At 43.0% G+C, this 18,728-nt stretch overlaps 1 protein-coding gene across 3 annotated transcripts in view; it reads left to right on the forward strand.

Moving 5' to 3' along the window:
- The window catches only part of RFX4 (regulatory factor X4), a 180,286-nt gene that overhangs the window by 114,763 nt on the left and 46,795 nt on the right, over positions 1-18,728 (forward strand). For all 3 annotated transcript variants that reach the window (XM_058308667.2, XM_058308668.1, XM_058308671.2), the window contains one exon: positions 6,769-6,932. In XM_058308667.2, the coding sequence (XP_058164650.1) occupies positions 6,769-6,932 (164 nt within the window). The remainder of the gene's footprint in view (positions 1-6,768; positions 6,933-18,728) is intronic.

Consider the following 18,728-nt stretch of genomic DNA (forward strand, 5'->3'; position numbering starts at 1 on the left):
AAAGGTCTGGTTCACATTTCCATCAAATCCTACCAGTTGGGCCATGTTTAAATACAAACAATGTAAGAAGTCTGTTCCATTTTTATTTTAACATAGTACATCTGAAGAATGGAGAAGAGGAAATAGAAAGGATTGAAGCCTGAGAAATGCCATCCAAAAGAGTCTTCCAGAAGGATGGCAAGAAACTACACATTTAACCTGTAAACTAGTAGCCTTGTTGTTTAAAGAAAATGGCTTTCAGGCTATAAAACACCCTGGAATCGTGTGTGGACATTTGAATGGAATAACAGGCTCTCAGAGGCCTATGAAAAGCAGGAGTTGTTGGTGGGAAGGGACCTCCTCAGTGTGTATTAGGTAGAGGGGCTGCTATTGCAAGTGGAGTGGTGAAAAGTGATGCAAGTTACAAAAGGTACTTCTCCCCCATATTTTCTGCCTTCCTGCCTCTGCGTCTCATAGCAGTGAAAATTGTTGAGCACTTACCCTGTATCAAATGCTTTCCTTGCATCATTAGCGCAGTCACGTTCCCACTTTAACCCTGGGTGGTTGGTGGTCGTGTGAGAGCTGATCCTTGGCTTGTGGACTCAGCTCTAGAAGGGATAGCAGTGTGCTGGTGTTCTTCCTTCCCTTGACTTCTATCCACTGGATTCCTAAAATGTCCTTTAAAATCCCCCAAATCCTTTGATCCACCATTTAAATGGAATTCTGTTTTAAGAATCAAAAATCACTGTTTTCTCTCATAACTGCGGTTTGGTCCTTATCTTATATTCCAAAGGTCAGTGAGCTCAGGGCAAATAATTACTCCTGGTTGGTTAAGACAGTGCTGGTTACTGTAACGAATAAACCCCCAAATCTTAACACAGGAGAAGTTTGTTTTTCACTCATTTCACAATCCGTCGTGGCTCCTCTAGGTTGGAAGGCTGGCCACGAGGGCGGCTTAGGGCTTCAGGCTTCTTCCACCTTGTAGCTGCACCCTCCTCGACAGCAGCCTTGAGGCCTCTGTCCAGCTGGTGGGTGAGGAAAAGGACTGCAAGGAAGGCACACTCCTTTCTTAACTTTGCCAGCCCAGAAATAACACTGATCACTTTTGCCCATATTCCATCGGCAAGAACTGGTCCCATGGCCCCATCTTGATGTGGGGGTGGGGGGACTGGGGAGAGTGATTTCTCAAAGGTGGCAGTTCTACACTGCAGCTTATACCACTACAGAAGAAGCACTCGGATCTCTAGTGGAGAGCTGGCCCTCTCTGCCACAATTACTAAAAAAATTAGTGACCGTCTTCCTTCAGCTCACACAGGTTTTTTTTTATTTAAAGATTTTTTTAAAAATTATTTATTCCCCTCCCCCCCCATTCCTTCCATTGTCTGCTCTCTGTGTCCATTCACTGTGTATTCTTCTGTGTCTGCTTGTATTCTCATTAGGCAGCTCAGGGAACCGATCCTAGGACCTTCCCCAGTGGGAGAGAGGCGATCACGCTTTTGTACCACCTCAGCTTCCCTGTTCTGCTATGTCTTCTTATTTTCCCTCCTCTGTGTCTCTCGTTGCATCATCTTGCTGGGCCAGCTCTCCACATCAGCTGGCACTCCTGCATGGGGTGGCTTTCCCACACAGGGTGACATTCCCACACAGGGCGGCACTCCTGCACGGGGCTACATTCCCAAGTTGGCCGGCATTCCGAGTGGGCCAGCTCGCTGCATGGGCCAGCTTGCCCTCACCAGGAGGCCCTGGTGATCGAACTCTGGACCTCCTGTATGGTAGACGGAAGCCCAATGGGTTGAGCCACATGTTTCCCACATATAGCCTTTTTAAATCTCAAAACTCACTCTCATCATCTCATTTCACTTAATTCTCACATTTATTAAACACATGCTGATCTGGGCCTCAGGAAAAGAGAGGTAAGTGAGGCACAGCCTAGAAGAAAAAGGCATGCATGTGAGCAATTAGGACACAGGATATACAGTAGAAACCCAGATGGCTGGTGAGGGGCGCAGTGGTCCTCTGGAAGAAGTGCCAGACTTGGTCCCCAGGCTTGCATTCAAGGCCTAGCTCTACCATCAGAGCCTCAACTCATTCTCCAGATGAAGATTAAAAACATCATCCCTGAGGGCAGCGGACTTGGCCCAGTGGTTAGGGCATCCGTCTACCACATGGGAGGTCCATGATTCAAACCCTGGGCCTCCTTGACACATGTGCAGCTGGCCCATGCACTGTGCGGATGTGCACAAGGAGTGCCCTGCCATGCAGGGGTGTCCCCTGCGTAGGGGAGCCCCACGTGCAAGGAATATGCCCCGTAAGGAGAGCTACCCAGCACGAAAGAAAGTGCAGCCTGCCCAGGAATGGTGCTGCACCCACGGAGAGCTGACACAACAAGATGACACAACAAAAAGAAACAGATTCCCATGCCACTGACAACAGAAGCGGACAAAGAAGGCAATGCAGCAAATAGACACAACAGACAGACAAGCGGGGGGGAGGGGAACGGGAGATGAATTAATTAATTAATTAATTAAAAACAAAAAAACATCATCCCTGCTTGTCTAGTTCGCAGGATTACTGGAAGGTTGAGATGAGACAATACCTGACAAAAACTCTTTGTAAACTGAAAAAGACCACACAAATGCTTGCTCTTATCAGATGTATCAACCAGAGAGGTTAAGAGGCTTGCCCCCCAGAAATAAAAAATAATAATAATAAATAAAAAAGAGGCTTGCCCAGGGTCACACAAAGGTTAGGGTCAAATTGGGAACTAGATCTTGTGTCACGTGACATCTCTAGTTCAGTGTTCTCTCCACTCTCCCTGGCAGGCTGTTTTTAAGATGGTGAATCAAGATGTGGTTCATCCTACCCAACCACAAAACAATGAAGGAGGTATTTTACCTCTGATGGGCTTGACTTTCTCCTCCAGCTGAAAAGTTGTTGGTAATTGGATGGTGGATGTACCTGGTACTCCTTGAACAAGGGTTCAAGATCTTTAATATCCACTGAGGCTACAACTTATATGTTACATCACGATCTTAAAATGATGTTCTCTGTTTGCTTGTTCATTGTTTGAGTCCTGCCACCACAGTGTAAGCCCTTGAGGTCAGGGGCTTTGCCTTGCTTGCCCATTGCTGTATCCTTGCCACCTGCCTGTTATGCTCTCAGTAGCAGTGGATGAATGGAAAATGGAGGGAGAGATGTAAAGTTGCCATTACATGTAGCATTGTCAGGCAAGTACAAAGAGCTCAAGTGTGCATGCAGGGGACCCCCTGCAAAGCCCTCTCCAGACTACATTATGCAAAGAGCTGTAGAGTGTTCAATAGTCCTGTGTTTGAGTTCCAAGGCCATCACATACTAGCCAGTGACTTGGAGCAAGTTCCTCAAGGAAGTTACCCTCTTCACTCAGTTTCTTTTGCTGTAAAATGATGATAATAATTATACATACTTCACCATAAAATGGTGATGATTACATGAAATTGTGCATGTAAAGTGCCTGGTTTTATACTCAGGACATAAATGGTAGCTATTTTGGTGGTTATTTTAACTACGATCCTTCAGATGCTATAGCAATTAAATACCACTGATGGGAAATCATCAGATGTGTATCCACAGTTTCCAATGTCTTAGGAATGAATTAAACATGGACATGGAAAAGAAAATGAGAATTCACTTAGATATTCTTAAGAAAATCATCCTGTGATACTTCATTGAACCCAGAAAAAGGGGGTTGAGGATTCAGGGAATTAAAAAAGATAAAACAGGAAACTTAATTTAAATAGTTTTCAGTCATTTACTGGTGATGCTTTCACCACTTTTGCTTGCAAGAAGTAGGGAGGACTCATCAGAATTCTCATTTCTGTCTAATAATTAGTTTTCATTTATTAAATGCCTACATGGTGCCAGGCATTTTACATAAGTTCTCATATTTCATCCTAACAATAGGTAGGCATTTCCATTTTATAAAAGCTGATATCCCTCATGTTTTTCTATTTGGTCCTGTGACCCAGATTCATTTGACTTGACATCTAACTAAACCTGGCAAAATCAGAGCTCTTAATTTTCTGCCCCAAGTGTTTTCTCAGGGTTTAAATTGCCACCTCCATGTACTTGATTGCTCAAACCACACCCTTTGATGCTTCTCTTTTCCTCATCCTCCATGCCCAGTCCTTTGGGAGGTCCTGTACGCACTGCCTTCTGAATATAAACTGTCATCTGGGCCAAGATTCCAATGCAATCTAACCTCCGAGTCTTGGCTCTTGAGCTTCACACTCTTCACCCTCCTTCCTTGACCCTTTTACCCCAAGGCACTAGTGCCACTGGACAGTAAATGATCTAAAATGCAGAGAGTAGGGAGGGAGGTTGAAACTGTGTAACACCCTCTGAAAATGCTGCCGTTGCGGTGGAGGGTTGATCACGGCTCCCTGTGCAGCCCGAACAAGGCTTGAAACAGATTTCCCACAGATTTGTTTTACCTTTCACAGCAGCTGATCTTTTGCAGACATTCTGCTAGAAATTAACTGCTCATATAAAAGGCTGCATGCATGGAGAGCTAAGTAAGACAAATGAATTCAGAACCGACCAAATCTTGGGAATCAGCTGGGTAGATTGTCTATTTAGAGTTGAAAGGGCAGGCAGGGGGTTCCAGAGCCCAGCCTGAGGCCATGGCCAGGGCCAGGCTGGGAGCAGGAGACCTTGGGGGTCCCCTGGAGGGCTAGCACCTTATCCAGGAGCTGTGGCCATCTCAAGACCCAGGCCAGGCAGTCAGCCACCAGGAGTCCCAGAGACAGAACCGGAGCCCTGACAGATGGGAGAGCCACAATGGGGATCCCACCTGCATAACGCTAAGAAAGTTAGGCAAGACTTAGGCAAGAGTATCTCAAACTCCTGGGGCAGTACACTGATTTCTTGGGCCTGTTAATAGTGGTGTTTCCAGGATAAAATAATAATATCAAGAATTATTATTACTATTATAGCTAATATTTGAGCAGCGTCTACCATGTTCCAAACATTATAGTACATATGCTTAGGAGTCTTTACCAAAATCTGTGAAATAAATACTACTTTTATTCCCATTTCCCAGACAAGGAAACTGAGGTCTAAAGATGTTAGATCCATCGTTGGCAGTGGAGCCAGGACTGGAACAAAGGCAGTGTTCACTCATGGGGCCTTTCTTTATTTTAGTTTTCTCTCTGGATGAAAACCTTGCATTGTTTTCAGTGCCATGGAATAAACAGAAATGTGACTTAAGTATCACAATTTACAGAGCTGACTTCATTCAAAACTTTGATCATGTTTTTGGGAATTACTACTTCCCCCCTAGGAAGTCAGAGGGCCCTGTTCTTCTCCCTGGCCCCTGGCCCCCCAGGCCTGATTCTACCAAGGGTTCACATTGGGAAACCGAGGCAGGCAGGGGGCATCAGGGAAGTCTGTCCACTGGAGGCTGAGTTCAGGGCAGGGCCCCACCTCCTGGAGGAGGGCTGCGTAGAGGAAAGCAAGATCCTACTCCTGGGAGGGACCTGAAAGAGTCTGAACCCAGGGCAGGAAAGAAAGCCAGGGCAGGAGGCAGCAGCCGGGGAGAGACGTGGGCCTCGTGGAGGGGCGGAGGCCCAGGTACAACAGGAGGAACATTCAGCCCCGAGGGTGACTGGCGGAAGGACCCGGGCAGGCACGGGCTCTCTCTCATCTCTTCCCTGACTTGCTATCTGGCAAATAACGTGCTGCACTAGTTTTATTAGAACCTACGCAAATTACCTGGCATCTAGTAATCAGTAAATAAAGCTCATGGCAATAAGAGCAGGACTGATTTGGGGCACCAGGGATGTGGCTAATGGTACATATGGAGTTCAAGAGTGCCCATCTGTGGAGGGGAAGAGGTGTGCATAGTTCAGGCACTGAGTCGGGCCTTCAAGATGGGCAGCGCCTCAGTGTTAACTGAGTCTAGATATCTTCAAATGTTATTATACATACCAATTAACCATCTACTATTTCTCTTCATTTTCCTTATCTTGTTCCTCCCCTCCACCCCCCACCCTGCTCTCTCCTCCACCTCCAGCTCACATATATTGATAAGTACCACAACATGCCTTATTAATAACATAAATATCATAACATATTAATAAAAAGAGCTCCATTTCCTGAGTGTCTCCTAAATTCCTGTTCTGTGCTAATGATTGGGGATGAAAAAGAAGAATCTATCACATATACCTGTGTGCTCAGATAGAGCCACGTCACATCCCACGATGGTACTGACCGATCGTGGGCTTTCGGGGAGGAGAGGAGTTTAGCTATGTAGAGGCCGTTGGACTACCCAGCTTTAGACGCATAATTTTGAATCAGAGTTTTGTTTGTGACACCTCCTCTCCCTTCTGGACACACTGCTTTCACCTACAACTCCCACCTTGCTTCCTTCTTCCCAGAGGCATCATTGGGCTCACGATTTACTGAGTACCAGTGCACTGATGTTTTAAACAGCAGTACCCCCTGTCCTTTCTTAAGGGGCTCCCAGGCCACATTAAGCATAGAAGGGGCCGAAGGGTTAATGGGCCTCTCCTCTCTCTGGGGCAAAGGAGACCCCCAGCTGCCAGGCAGAGTGGTTCTCTGGCAGGGGACATGCGCCTGGATGGGCAGGGGATGGACTTTGTGTCTCCTGAGCCATACCAGGCAAGGGGCAGCGTAAGTGAATGGCAGTCAGTCTAGACTGCAGAGGGGAGTGGTCTTGGCCGAGCCCCAAGGCTCTGCTGGGAGGGACCTGGGTAACCTCACAGCTCTTCTCCTCTCTGTGCTTCCGTACAGGTCCAGAGTTTCCTTCTGCACTTTTGGCAAGGGATGCCACCCCACATGCTGCCCGTGCTGGGCTCCTCCACGGTGGTGAACATCGTCGGCGTGTGCGACTCCATCCTCTACAAAGCTATCTCCGGGGTGCTGATGCCCACGGTGCTGCAGGCATTACCTGACAGGTGGGCACGCTGTTCCCATCGCCCCTCATGCCCGGTCCCCAGTTTTTTATTATTCCTACTTTTCTTTAATGGATAAGTCATGTACCGCCCAGGGTTTCTTTTATAAAAGATATTAATGTTGGACTTGTAAAAATTAAGTTTCATTTGAACTATGCAAAATGCAGAAGGTATTCTATGATATATAGTGAAAAGCCTGATTCTCCAGACTTCCTGGAGGCATCACATGTATTAGTTTCATGGGGGTCCATCCAGAGCTGCTGTGCACATGGAACCAAGTGCATATAGTATAATTCACTCTTCCTCTCGCTGTTTTTGGTTCTGTACCTTGCTTTAAAATTTTTAAAATGTACATGTAGGAGATTATGTTGGATAGCTTCCACCTGCCCCTCCAGGCAAAGGCACTCTGCTGTCTGCCCTGGAAGAAGTTGCAGCCACCTCCCTGATGAGTGATGGATACTTTACATCTTGTTCACACTTTTGTGACCTGTGCCTTATAAATAAACCCTCCTATTTTGAATGGCTTCTGTTTCCTGCTGGAACTGTTAACAGAGAGCATTCCATGTTCACAAAGAGCTCTCCCTGCTTATAAACACCGGCATCATGTAAACACCTGCACTGTATTGAATCTAACCAATTCTCTTTATGTTTCCAGGCTTGTACTACTACAAGCAATGCTATGATGGATGATGTTGCATATACATTATTTTATACATTGGAGTATAAGTATAGAGTAAATTCCTAGAAGCTGAATTCCTGGTCAAAAGATATGTGACTTAAATTTTTCTCAGTGAAACTTTAATTGGCATTTCTATTATGGGTGAAGTTGAATATCTCTTCATATATTTAAGACCCAGTTATATTTTCTTCCTGTGAACTCTGTTCTTGTCCTTTGCCCATTTTTCTATTGGGTGGGTTGATCATTTTTTAAATTAAGTCATAGAAACTATTTATTAAGGATGTTAACCATTAATCTGTAATAAGATTTGCAGGTATTTTTTCACTTTATATTATTATATTTATATTTTGTCTTTGCCATACAGAAAATATTTCATGTTTTTGTAGTTGAATTGATTGGTCCTTGTTTTTATGATTTCTGGATTTGTATCACAGTTTAAAAAGTCTTTCTGACTTCAATGATAAAATAATTTTCCCATGTTTATTCCAGTAACACTGTGGTTTGATTTTTTACTTTTGAATTTTTGCCTAATTTTGGAATTTATCCAGGTGTTAAGACATGAAGTATGACTTCATATTTTCCCCAGCCGCTACCCTATTATTCCAACATCATACATTCATTATATCAGTTCTTTGCAGAGTTGAGATGCCTCTTTTGATATATACTAACTTTTATTTGTATTTGGAGCTATTTCTGGGCTTTCTATCCTACATATAACATTGATATTTCTATCTATTTATGTTAAAAAATTTTGCCTATTTCTTTCATGGATTTTCAAGATATCTTTGTTATTAATTCCTAGTTTTATTCCCTTGTTATCAGATAATATTTGTTACATTGTATCAATTCTTTTAAATGTTTTGAAACTGTTTTATGGCCCAGAATATCATCTATTTGGTGAATGTCCCATGTGTAATTGAAAAGACTGTATATTCTGGTTTCATTGGGGGGAGTGTTCTGTAAATGCCAATTAGGTCAAGTTAATTGATAGTGCTGTTGTAAATTTTCTGTGATTTTTTTATTTTCTATTTTTTCTATACATTAGAGACAGGAATGTATAGAAGTCTCCAACTGTCATTGTGAATTTGTCTATTCTCTTTTTATTCTCTGAGTTTTTGCTTTATGTATTTGGAAGCTCTCTTGTTAAGTACATATTAGGATTTTTACATCTTCTTGGTGAACCGACCCCTTTATCATAATGTAATGTCAGTCTTTCTCCCTGGTGATATTTCTTGTTTAGAAGTTTACTTTGATGCAATATAATTACTCCAACTTCAAAATTTTTAATAAGTGCTTACATGGTATATTTTTCTACCCTTTTGCTCTGACTTTATGTTTAAAATGGGTTTCTTGTAGCCAACATATAGTGAGGTATTGCTTTATATCCAATCTGACAATTTCCCTTTTTAATTACTATATTTAGTACTTCACATTTGAAGTAATTTATTGTATAGTTGAAACAAAATCTTCCATCGTGCTCTTTGTTTTCTATTAGTTCCATCTATGTCCATCTGGGTTTTTTTTTTCCCTTATTTCCTCTTTTTGTTATTTTTTATCATTCCATTTTATCTCCACTATTGGCTTGTGGTTTATACTGTTAAAAATTTATTTTAATGGTTGCTTCTAGGTTTATGTATCTTTAATTACAATCTACCTTCAAATAATATTATAATACGTTGTGTATAGCATTAAGGTTAAGAACCTTACAATAGAATACTCCCAATTCATCCCTCTGATATTTTGTGCTCTTGTTGTCAGACATTATGCTTTTATATGTTTTATAAACTGACAATATTGCCACTATTTTTGTTTTAGACAGTTATCTTTTAGAATGCTTAAAGATATGGAAAAGTCTTTTATATTTACATTCATTGTAAGGATTTTTGATCTTCATTTCTTTGTGTAGCTCCTGCTTTCGGTATAAAATATTCTTCTGCCTAAAGAATTTTAATATTTTTTGTAGTGTGTATTTGGTGGCAATACATTATTTCAGTTTTTGTCTTAAAAAAGTCTTTTTTTTGCCCATTTTTTGGTCTTTTTTTTTTAATGTTACATTCAAAAAATATGAGGTCCCCATATACCCCTCACCCCCTCACCCCACTCCTTCCCCCATAACAACAATCTCCTCCATCATCATGAGACATTCATTGCACTTGGTGAATACATCTCTGAGCACCTCTGCACCTCATGGTCAATGATCCACATCATAGCCACACTCTCCCACAGTCCACCCAGTGGGCCATGGGAGGACATACAATGTCCGATAACTGTCCCTGCAGCACCCCCCAGGACAACTCCAAGTCCCGAAAATGCTCCCATATCTCATCTCTTCCTCCCACTCCCTACCCCCAGCAGCCACCATAGCCACTTTCTCCGCACCAATGCCACATTTTCTTCAATTACTAATCACAATAGTTCATGAATAGAATATCAGTAAGTCCACTCTAATCCATACTCTATTACTCCATCCTGTGGACCTTGGAATGGTTGTGTCCACTCCACATCTATATCAAGAGGGGGCTTAGATTCCACATGGATGCTGCATGAAATCCTCCTGCTTTCAGTTGTAGGCACTCTTGGCTCCCTGGTGTGGTGGTTGACCTTCTTCACCTCCATTTTAGCTGAGTGGTGTAAGTCTAATAAACCAGAGTGTAGGAGTTGCAAGTCTGTTGAGGGTCAGGGCCTGGCTATCACATGGTCAGTCCAGAGATTCAGGTCCCCTGGGTATACATTAAACCCCTGCACCAACTACAGTTACGGTAAAAATAACAGGAGAGGCTTGTGGACAAAGATCACATCTGAGTCCAGCTCCATCACACAGAAACACAAACTCTGAAGTAGGGCCAACTGACATGGCACTGAACTCCATCTGCCATGACCATAGAACCTGTGGGTCTCTATAGCCCTCAGAAGAACCAATACTGGGGTTGTATCTACTTTATCTGTCTCTGGGACTCTGCTGAAGTGTGCATAAGGGCAACCACTCTGATAACCTCCCAGCTCTTTTTGGAGACTCTTAGCCATATAAACTCATTTGTCTTAAAAAGTCTTTATATAGCCTTCATTTTTGAAAAATACTTAAACTGGGTTTGGCATGCTGTACTGACAAGATTTTTTACTTTGTTTTGTATTTGGAACTTTAAAGATTTTACTCCATTGCTTTTCTGATTTGTTTCTCTGTATGCAATGTGCCTTAGTTCCTCTGGCTACCTTCAAAATTTTATTTTTGGTTTTCAACTATTTGAATATGATGTGTTTGGGTGTTTGTTTTAATCACACTTGGGTATTTTATTTTATTGATCTTTGGTTTGATGTGTTTCATTATTTTTGGAAAACTTGCAACAATTATTAATTCAAATATTTCTTCTATTTTTGTTTTGTTTTCTCTTTTCCTTCTGGGATTTCAATTACATATGTTAGGCCATTTGACATTTTCCCAGTACTTTTGGATGCTCTATTTTGTTTTTTAACCTCATTTTTCTCTTTAGGGTTGGGTTGGGTAATTTCTGTTGACCTCACTTCAAGGTCACTGATTCTTTCATTGGGTACCTTGAATCTACTCATGAAATTGTTGAAAGCATTATTTATTTCTGTTACCATTTTTTTTTTCATTTTCATTTCTAACATTTCATTTGATTCTTTTTATAATAACTCCTATGTTTCTGCTGAAATTCCTCATTTGTTCATGCTGATTGCCTATCTTTTCTATGAATACTTTTAACATAATTATCATGGTTATCTTAAAGTCCCACACAATAGTGTGGTTCTATTGATTTCTTTGTCTCTTGAGAGTAAGTTCTTTTTCTTGCTTTTCTGCATGTCTTTACATTTTCATTGACTGCTACTAGTGTATAGAACAGTTGAGACTGAGGAGATTGTGGTAAATAGTATTTATGCCTGAAATGGGCCTGCCATTTTTTCTCCTAGGTCATCTGAGTGGAGAGCAGCATCATTCTAGCCAGGCTTTCAGCTGGGTTTGGTTTTGTTATTGCTCTGGTTATCTTCAGTATACTACCAGCTTCAAATTCTTTCGGTGGACCTCATGCTTAGGTTGGAAGGTTTTTTGTGTCGGAGGGTTTTTCTCAATGTTACAGCTCCACCTTGCTCTCTAGGCATCTCTGTGTACCTTAGACAAAGGTGTCTGTTGTCCTGGCTGAGTCTCAGTCTCAAGCAAGCCCTGTGTGTTTGGGTCTCAGAAGTGGGCTTTCTCGGTGATTCTGTCCCACCCCAGACATGAAGCTCTAATGATCTGAGCCCATGGTTTCCACCAGGGTTAGAGCTTTTCCTTTTCATCTTCCCCCACCTGCAGTGGGGCTTCCCCTGTGCTCCTTCCCTAGCCACTCAAGGCTTTTCTTCCTCAGGGGTGAAAGGTCCAGGAGGGGCTTCATGCTTTTCTATCTCAGAGGTGCCTGCTTGGAGATAGGCTTCCTCTGCTCTCCTAACCCACTCTAGTGTTTCTCGTGGGTACCTGGTGAGGTCTGTGGAGAAGAGCCTGCAGATGGATGCAAAATTCCCTTGTGCCTGTGGCTCCCAGAGGTCCATATTCCCATGCTAGCTCACACTTGGCCTTTAGCAGTTTCTTTAAAAACTTAGCCAAATTGTTTTTACCCACTTGTGCCAATGTCCCTCTTTCCTCCCTCTACCACAGATGAACTTGAGCCTAAGTCTTGTCTCTCTTTGGAGGAACCTGCCTATCCATAAATTCCAGGCTAGATGGTTGCTGTTTAAACTCAGCTCTCTGAGGGGTTCAAGAAAAGTTATGATTTTGTAGATTATCGGGTTTTTTTCTTGTTACAATGAGAGTGATGTTTTTTCAATTTTATGTATTTTAGGTGAAACAAAGCACATCCTACTAGGCTGAGGGAGATTACCTCAGGTTTTTCTGCATTTTTCAAGTGTTTATATTAAGACTGAATTTTATAACATGCATAATACATATAAATGTGTGTATACACATAAATTTTATTTTAAGGACCTCTTTAGGCTTTAGGTTATGCCCATTTCTAGGCACAAATAAAATTTATCTCAGTCTTTATTGTTCTACACACTGTTTGGCAGTCAATAAAAAATTATAAGATACCCAGTAAAGCAAGAAAAGGAACTAACTCTTAAGAGACAAAATCATCAACAGAACTAGACTATCAAACAGGGAATTTAAAATAACTGTGATTAAGAGATAATGTACTATTGTGTGTTCATTAAGTGAACCAGATTATGGCTTTATCTCCATCTCTCTTTTGTATTAAGAAAGCACCTCCTGAAGGATTGGTAAAAGTTTAAGCACCTTTTATAAGAGAGTATCACATCCATCTAAAAATGCCTTTATGGGTGTATGTACACACACAAAGCATTTATAGTTAAAAAAGCATTTTGTGGTGTACAAATGAAATACTAGCCCCTGCCTTCTTCTCTAAAATTGGCTTCTTTTTACAGATGTAGAGGTTGAAGCTTAAGAGGTGAATGACTTGTCCACTTTCACAACAGAAATCAAATAGCCAGGACTCAAATATACATTAATTCACCAATTCTTGTTTATTGATTACCTGTAGTGTGCTAGGCACTGTACTATATCCTGAGAATAAAGTATTAAGATAAACATTTTCACTGACCTCATCAGGCTTATAGTCTACCAGAGGAGACAGACCTCTTTTAAAATTACATAGTTAATTAATTGCCATTGTGATCTTTGGCTTACAAATCCAGTGTCTTTTGTATTAAACCAGGAAAAACAAAGTCTTCAAAAGATCATGCTTCATCCGACAGCTAACTTTTTTTAGTTTTATTTATTCGTTCATCCCTCAAACTTGTTTGAGTGCCTTCTTTGTCCTAGGCCCTGTGCTTGGCCAGGAGCGGAAATGAGAATTGGCTTTAGAACTTCTTACTTACAACTCTGGGCAGGCCAAAGCTGAAGCATAGCTCCCAGATTACAGTTCAGACCCATCCCTTCCTTTCCAACTCAGAAAAGCATATTGAAATTCAGGCGAATAAATGACACTGTTATAGAGTCATCCACTGTAATTTTTAAGAATAGTTAGCCATTCCCAAACTTGGGCTTTCCCTATCTTGTGACCTCCTATGTGATCTTGGCACAGTGGCTAAGTCTAACAGAGGTGAGAAGGCATGTTTACAGCTCCAATCAATGGACAAGGTGATAGATGTTACAATACAAAGAAAGGTACAAGGAGAAGATGCAAGGCCTCTTTTGGCTCAGATTGTGGTCAAGATTGTGACGAGAGGGCTCAAAGGAGACTTCCGAAGTGGGTGGCATTTGGTCTGAGGCTAGAAGGAGTGAGAACATCTTGAAAGGCCAAGAAGTATAGGGCAGGGACTCTGGACTAGATTCAAGTAAACAAAGGTACATATGTGGGAAAAGAAGTGGCATGGGAAGTCTGTTTGAACTAAAGCCAAGAGAATATGCAGAGGAGAAATGGGGCTAGAGATGGAAAGATAGATTGGGGCCAAAATTGGTAAAGACCTTGCATGCCAGGGATGGGCCCATGAAGGTTGTTAGAGCTGGAGGAAAGTGTTGGGTGGAGCAGGGGGGAAGACAGGACCCGTGGAACCCAGGAATGTGGAGTCTGGCCGCCTCACTGTTGGATGACTTAACTCCAGAGCAGAGAAATCAATAGTTTGGGGGTATTCTTAAAAGTCAGGCAATTCCACTACTGGCTCAGAAAACAGAATTCCTTCCAGGGTGTCCCCCTAAATGTGAGTATTCATATTTATTTCCTTTTCTAAAACACAAAACAGTTGTTAGGAATGAACTGCCAGCCTAGTAAAAAGTTTGGAGCTGGAAAGGACTGTAGGGGTCAGGACCAGATCTGTGCTTTAGGGAGATCCATCCAGCCGCAGACGAATGACAATAGCCACCTCTTACTGACAGCCTATCTGTGCCTGACATTTTACATGTCTTCTCTGATCCCTTCATCAATCTTAGGAGGAAAATATCATTTTTATTTTATAGATGAGGAAACTGAGGTTCTGAGAGGTTCACTGACCTGCTCAGAGTTACATAACTTGCAAAGTGGCAGAGGCAGGATTTAACCAGCTCCAAATCTTGTACCCTCTGCACTGACCACATGAATGGCTGGGGAGTGAGACCAGAGGCATGGAGATGGTTCAGGTCAGAGCTGATGAGAGCCTACCCTGGCTGTGTCAGTGGGAAGAGATGGGGGGAGGGGACCAGATATTACATACCCAGCAGAATTCAAATAAACAGAATGTGGGTGTAATTGGATAAAGCCAGGGAAGTGTGTGTGTGTGTGAAGGGGGGGGTGTGTGTGTGCGGGGATGGTTAGATGGGCAGGGAGGATTAGACGATAAAGAAGCAAAGACAAGACTGAGAACCGAACCTGAGATGCTAAAGGAATAGCAGTACCCTTGACAGCTTGACAGAAAAGCAGAAGGCATTAGTCTAGAGATGGGGATCAATGTGGCATCCAAAAGTGCATGGTGGGTATTTTCTGAGACCTCAATAATATGATGGTTATGAGCCCAGGCTTTGGAGCCAGACAGACCTGGGGCTGACTCTTGTTTCGGCCACTTAGTTGCTGCATCTCCTGGACAAATAAAGTCACTTCTCTGCTCCATCTCACAATAGCACCTACTTCATCTGGTTGATATGCGTGTTAAATAAGAAAATGTGTGTGAAGTGTTTAGTGCTTGGCATGCCGCAGTCATTAAAAGGTAGCTGCTGTTAGCACCTTTTTCTTGAAGGCTGTTGTAATTAGCATTGCTGTTGGAGTTGGAGGTCATTTAGGGAGTTCCCAGGGTTGGATTAAGATGCAGGAGAAGGGCTGAGGCTGGAGCTATAGACGTGGGAGCCATCTGCACGGAAGAGAAGATGGGTGTCACCAGAAATGCAGGGCGGGGCCCGGGAGTGCCAGGCTGGGGGCGGGGAGAGATGGGAGGAGGATGGAGAACTGATGAAGGAGATGAGGAATAAGCCAGCAGCGAAGGAGGTCAGGCTGGCAGGGTGGACACCAATGGAGGAAAGGATACCAAGGCGTGGGGGATGACCAGGTGACATTGGCACCCACCATCAAATGCTGCAGGAACGTAGAGCAGGTCGGGGTTCCAGGTACCCCTTAGACTAGGTGATGGGGAAGTCAGCTCCTCGCCTGCTCATTTGACACCGGAGCCGAGCAGCTCGAATGTTTAGATTACTTATAAGACTCTGGCAGCTTTAAGTCTGAGTCCCAGAATAGAATCCTTTCTGGGCTGAATCCCTCCTGCTTCCCTTGAGCTTAATAACAACCAAACAGTTGCACCAAGTGAAAGGCGCCATCCGAGGTCCTGCTGCGCACTCTCTGCTCCCAGACAAAGGCTGGCTCCCTCTTTCCAGCCTCGAGTAACGTTTCTGGGCCAAGTGTCACGGGTGGAGAATGGCAAGCGCAGCCTAGGGCCGGTCCTGGCAGCCATGGGACCATCACTCCAGGCAGTTTCTCTAAATTTTGACCTCTATCAAAAGCAGCCAAATATTCTGAGAAATCTTCTCTCTCAGAAGTCGGGTCCAGTGTGCTAACAACTGATAACCGGTTTTGAACTTTGGTTTCATTACGCACACAGGACTTTTGCTTTGCGCCACAGTCAATGTTTATTAAGCACCTCCTGTGTTTTGAACTTTCTGCTATGCACAGAAGACACATACATCTCTCTTCTTTCAGGAAGACACACTTGACTTAACTCTTTCCTCATATACCCCCATTCAGGAAAGTCTACGGAAAATATTTTGGTTCTGCCTTGAGAACATTTTCATGTGGACATATTGCACTATTTCCACTGCCTTACCCCTCGTCAAGGCTGCTCTTATGCCTAAATTACTGCAGTAACCTCTGAACAGATGTTGCTGCTCTGTCCTTGCCCTCCCAGAATTGTTTCAACACAGCAGCCAAATTAATCTTTTTAAAACATAGGGCAGGATGGAGACAGTGCAAGGAGTAGAGAGAGTGGGGAAATGGGCAATTTGTTAAACAGTCGTCAGAACAGGTCTTACCAAGAAGGCAGCAATTGAAGACAAGCATGAGGTTGATTAGGGAGGGAGAAACACAGCTACCCAGGGCAGGAGCATTCCAGGAATGCTGGAGAAAACAGAAAGGAGGCTGGTGTGGTGGGAATGGAGTAAGCCAGGGGGAGCGGGAGGAGCTGAGGACAGCAACAGACAGGGTGGGGAAGGAGGGATGGCTTGTGTAGGACCTTGTGGGCAATTTATCTGAGCTCTGTCCATCTGTGGATTGGGAGCCATTCATTCATTCATTGCCCTTAACAAACATTTTTTACGAATGTCCTGCGGGTCTGGTACTATGCTAGCTGAGGATACAGGGATAAGCAAAACAGATACAATCCTCTTCATGCACTGACAGCCTATTGGGAAAGATGGACTTTAGTCAAATAACCTCACAAGTTGGTGCATAATTACGGACCTTTAAGAGAAAGGAGCGAGGGCTCTAACCTAGTGTAGGGAGCTTCAGGGAAGGTTTGCCTGTGGAAGTAACATCTGACCTGAGATTGCCTGGATGAGGAGGAGTTAAGTAGGTGAAGAGTGGAGAGATGCTCTTGGTTGGAAAATACCACAGGCAAAGGCCCCAAGGTGGGCCAGTTATTTTCATCTGCACATAGTGCACCATTTCCAGAACTTGACAGAGCCGGTGAGGCTGAAATGTAGATGAAGGGAGAAGATGAGGCCAGAGAGGCAAGCAAAGCTAGAGTATGAGATGAGTCCTCTTTTTTATCCTAGGAATAATGTGAGAACATCAAGGTGTTTTAATCAGAGGTGAGAGAGATGGGGTTGCGTGTGTTTTGGAAAGCTCCCTCTCCAGTGTGCAAGGTGGGGTGGCGATGGGAAGATGGGGTAGGTAGATTCCTAGGAGCAGTATCCAGGTGAACCAAGGAGAAAGCTGGATGAGGTTTAGAGGTAATCTAAAGACAAAATCTACAAATATGTTAAGAGGAAGAGAGACAATTCTAAGTCTCAAATCTGGATACATTAAAAGAGGAACCATCAGACATTCATTATAAGTGTCAGGACATGATGCAACCAGCAGCACAAGGGCTACCTACGGTCTTATTGCTAAAAAATTGTAATTGAATTTAATCAGAGTCTCTAGACCCAACTTTCAGCTTCTAGGAAGCACACAGGATGGATGGACAAGTTAAATGCTACTATGAGGAGGTAATCAACCAAATCAGAATATAGGACATTCCGAGGAACAAATGACACAATGTTGTCAGTAAATCACAGGCATGAAATAGGATTAAAAAAAAAACTTAAGGAAGAGAACAATGCAATGTTATATCTTTTATGGAGTGTGTGGACCTCGTTTGGATCCAGATTCAAACAAACTAAAAGTTGTCTTTGAGACAAATAGAGAAATTTGAATACAGACTGGGGTTTGGATGTTATTAAGGATTACTGTTCATTCTGTTAGGTATACTAATGGCATGATGGTTTTATGTGTGTGTGCACACATGTATATATATGTACACATGCAAATACATATTCAACCTTTTTCAGTTAAAATGCATACTGAAATTTTAGAGGTGAAATGACATGGCATCTGGGATTTGTTTAAAACACCCCCAGCAAAAAAGAGTGTGTGTGTGAGACAGATTAAAGTGGCAAGAGTTGTCAATTGTAGAAGCCGAGTGATGGGTGACATGGAAGTTTATTATACTAGTCTCTCTACTTTGGGGTGTGTTTAAAATTTTTCGTAATAAAAAGTTCTAGCAAAACTTCACAGAAGGTGAAATCCACACTGAAATATGGAACATGAGAAAAAGGCCAGGTCTGAGGATGAAATGATGAGTTCGTTTTGGGCATGTTGAGTTTGACAGGCCCTTGGGGCTCCAGGTGGAGGTGTCCTGTAGGTAGCTGGTCTGATGCTCTGAAGAACTTAGTGCTGGATGTAGGTGGTGACTGCGGCTGTGGATGTAGAGGAATCACCCAGGCAAGGAACAGAGTAATGAGAAGAGGGCCCAGGGCTGCACTCGAAGAATTCCAACACGTGGTGGCTAGGGAGAGAAGTGACCGAGGGGGAACAGCTGGAACAATGAGGGACCACAAATGCCATTTCAAAAGGAGGAAGTGGATGACAGCACCGAATGCTGCCAAGCTGTGAAGC

The sequence above is a fragment of the Dasypus novemcinctus genome, chromosome 12, assembly GCF_030445035.2.
Source record: "Dasypus novemcinctus isolate mDasNov1 chromosome 12, mDasNov1.1.hap2, whole genome shotgun sequence".
NCBI classification, from domain to species: domain Eukaryota; kingdom Metazoa; phylum Chordata; class Mammalia; order Cingulata; family Dasypodidae; genus Dasypus; species Dasypus novemcinctus.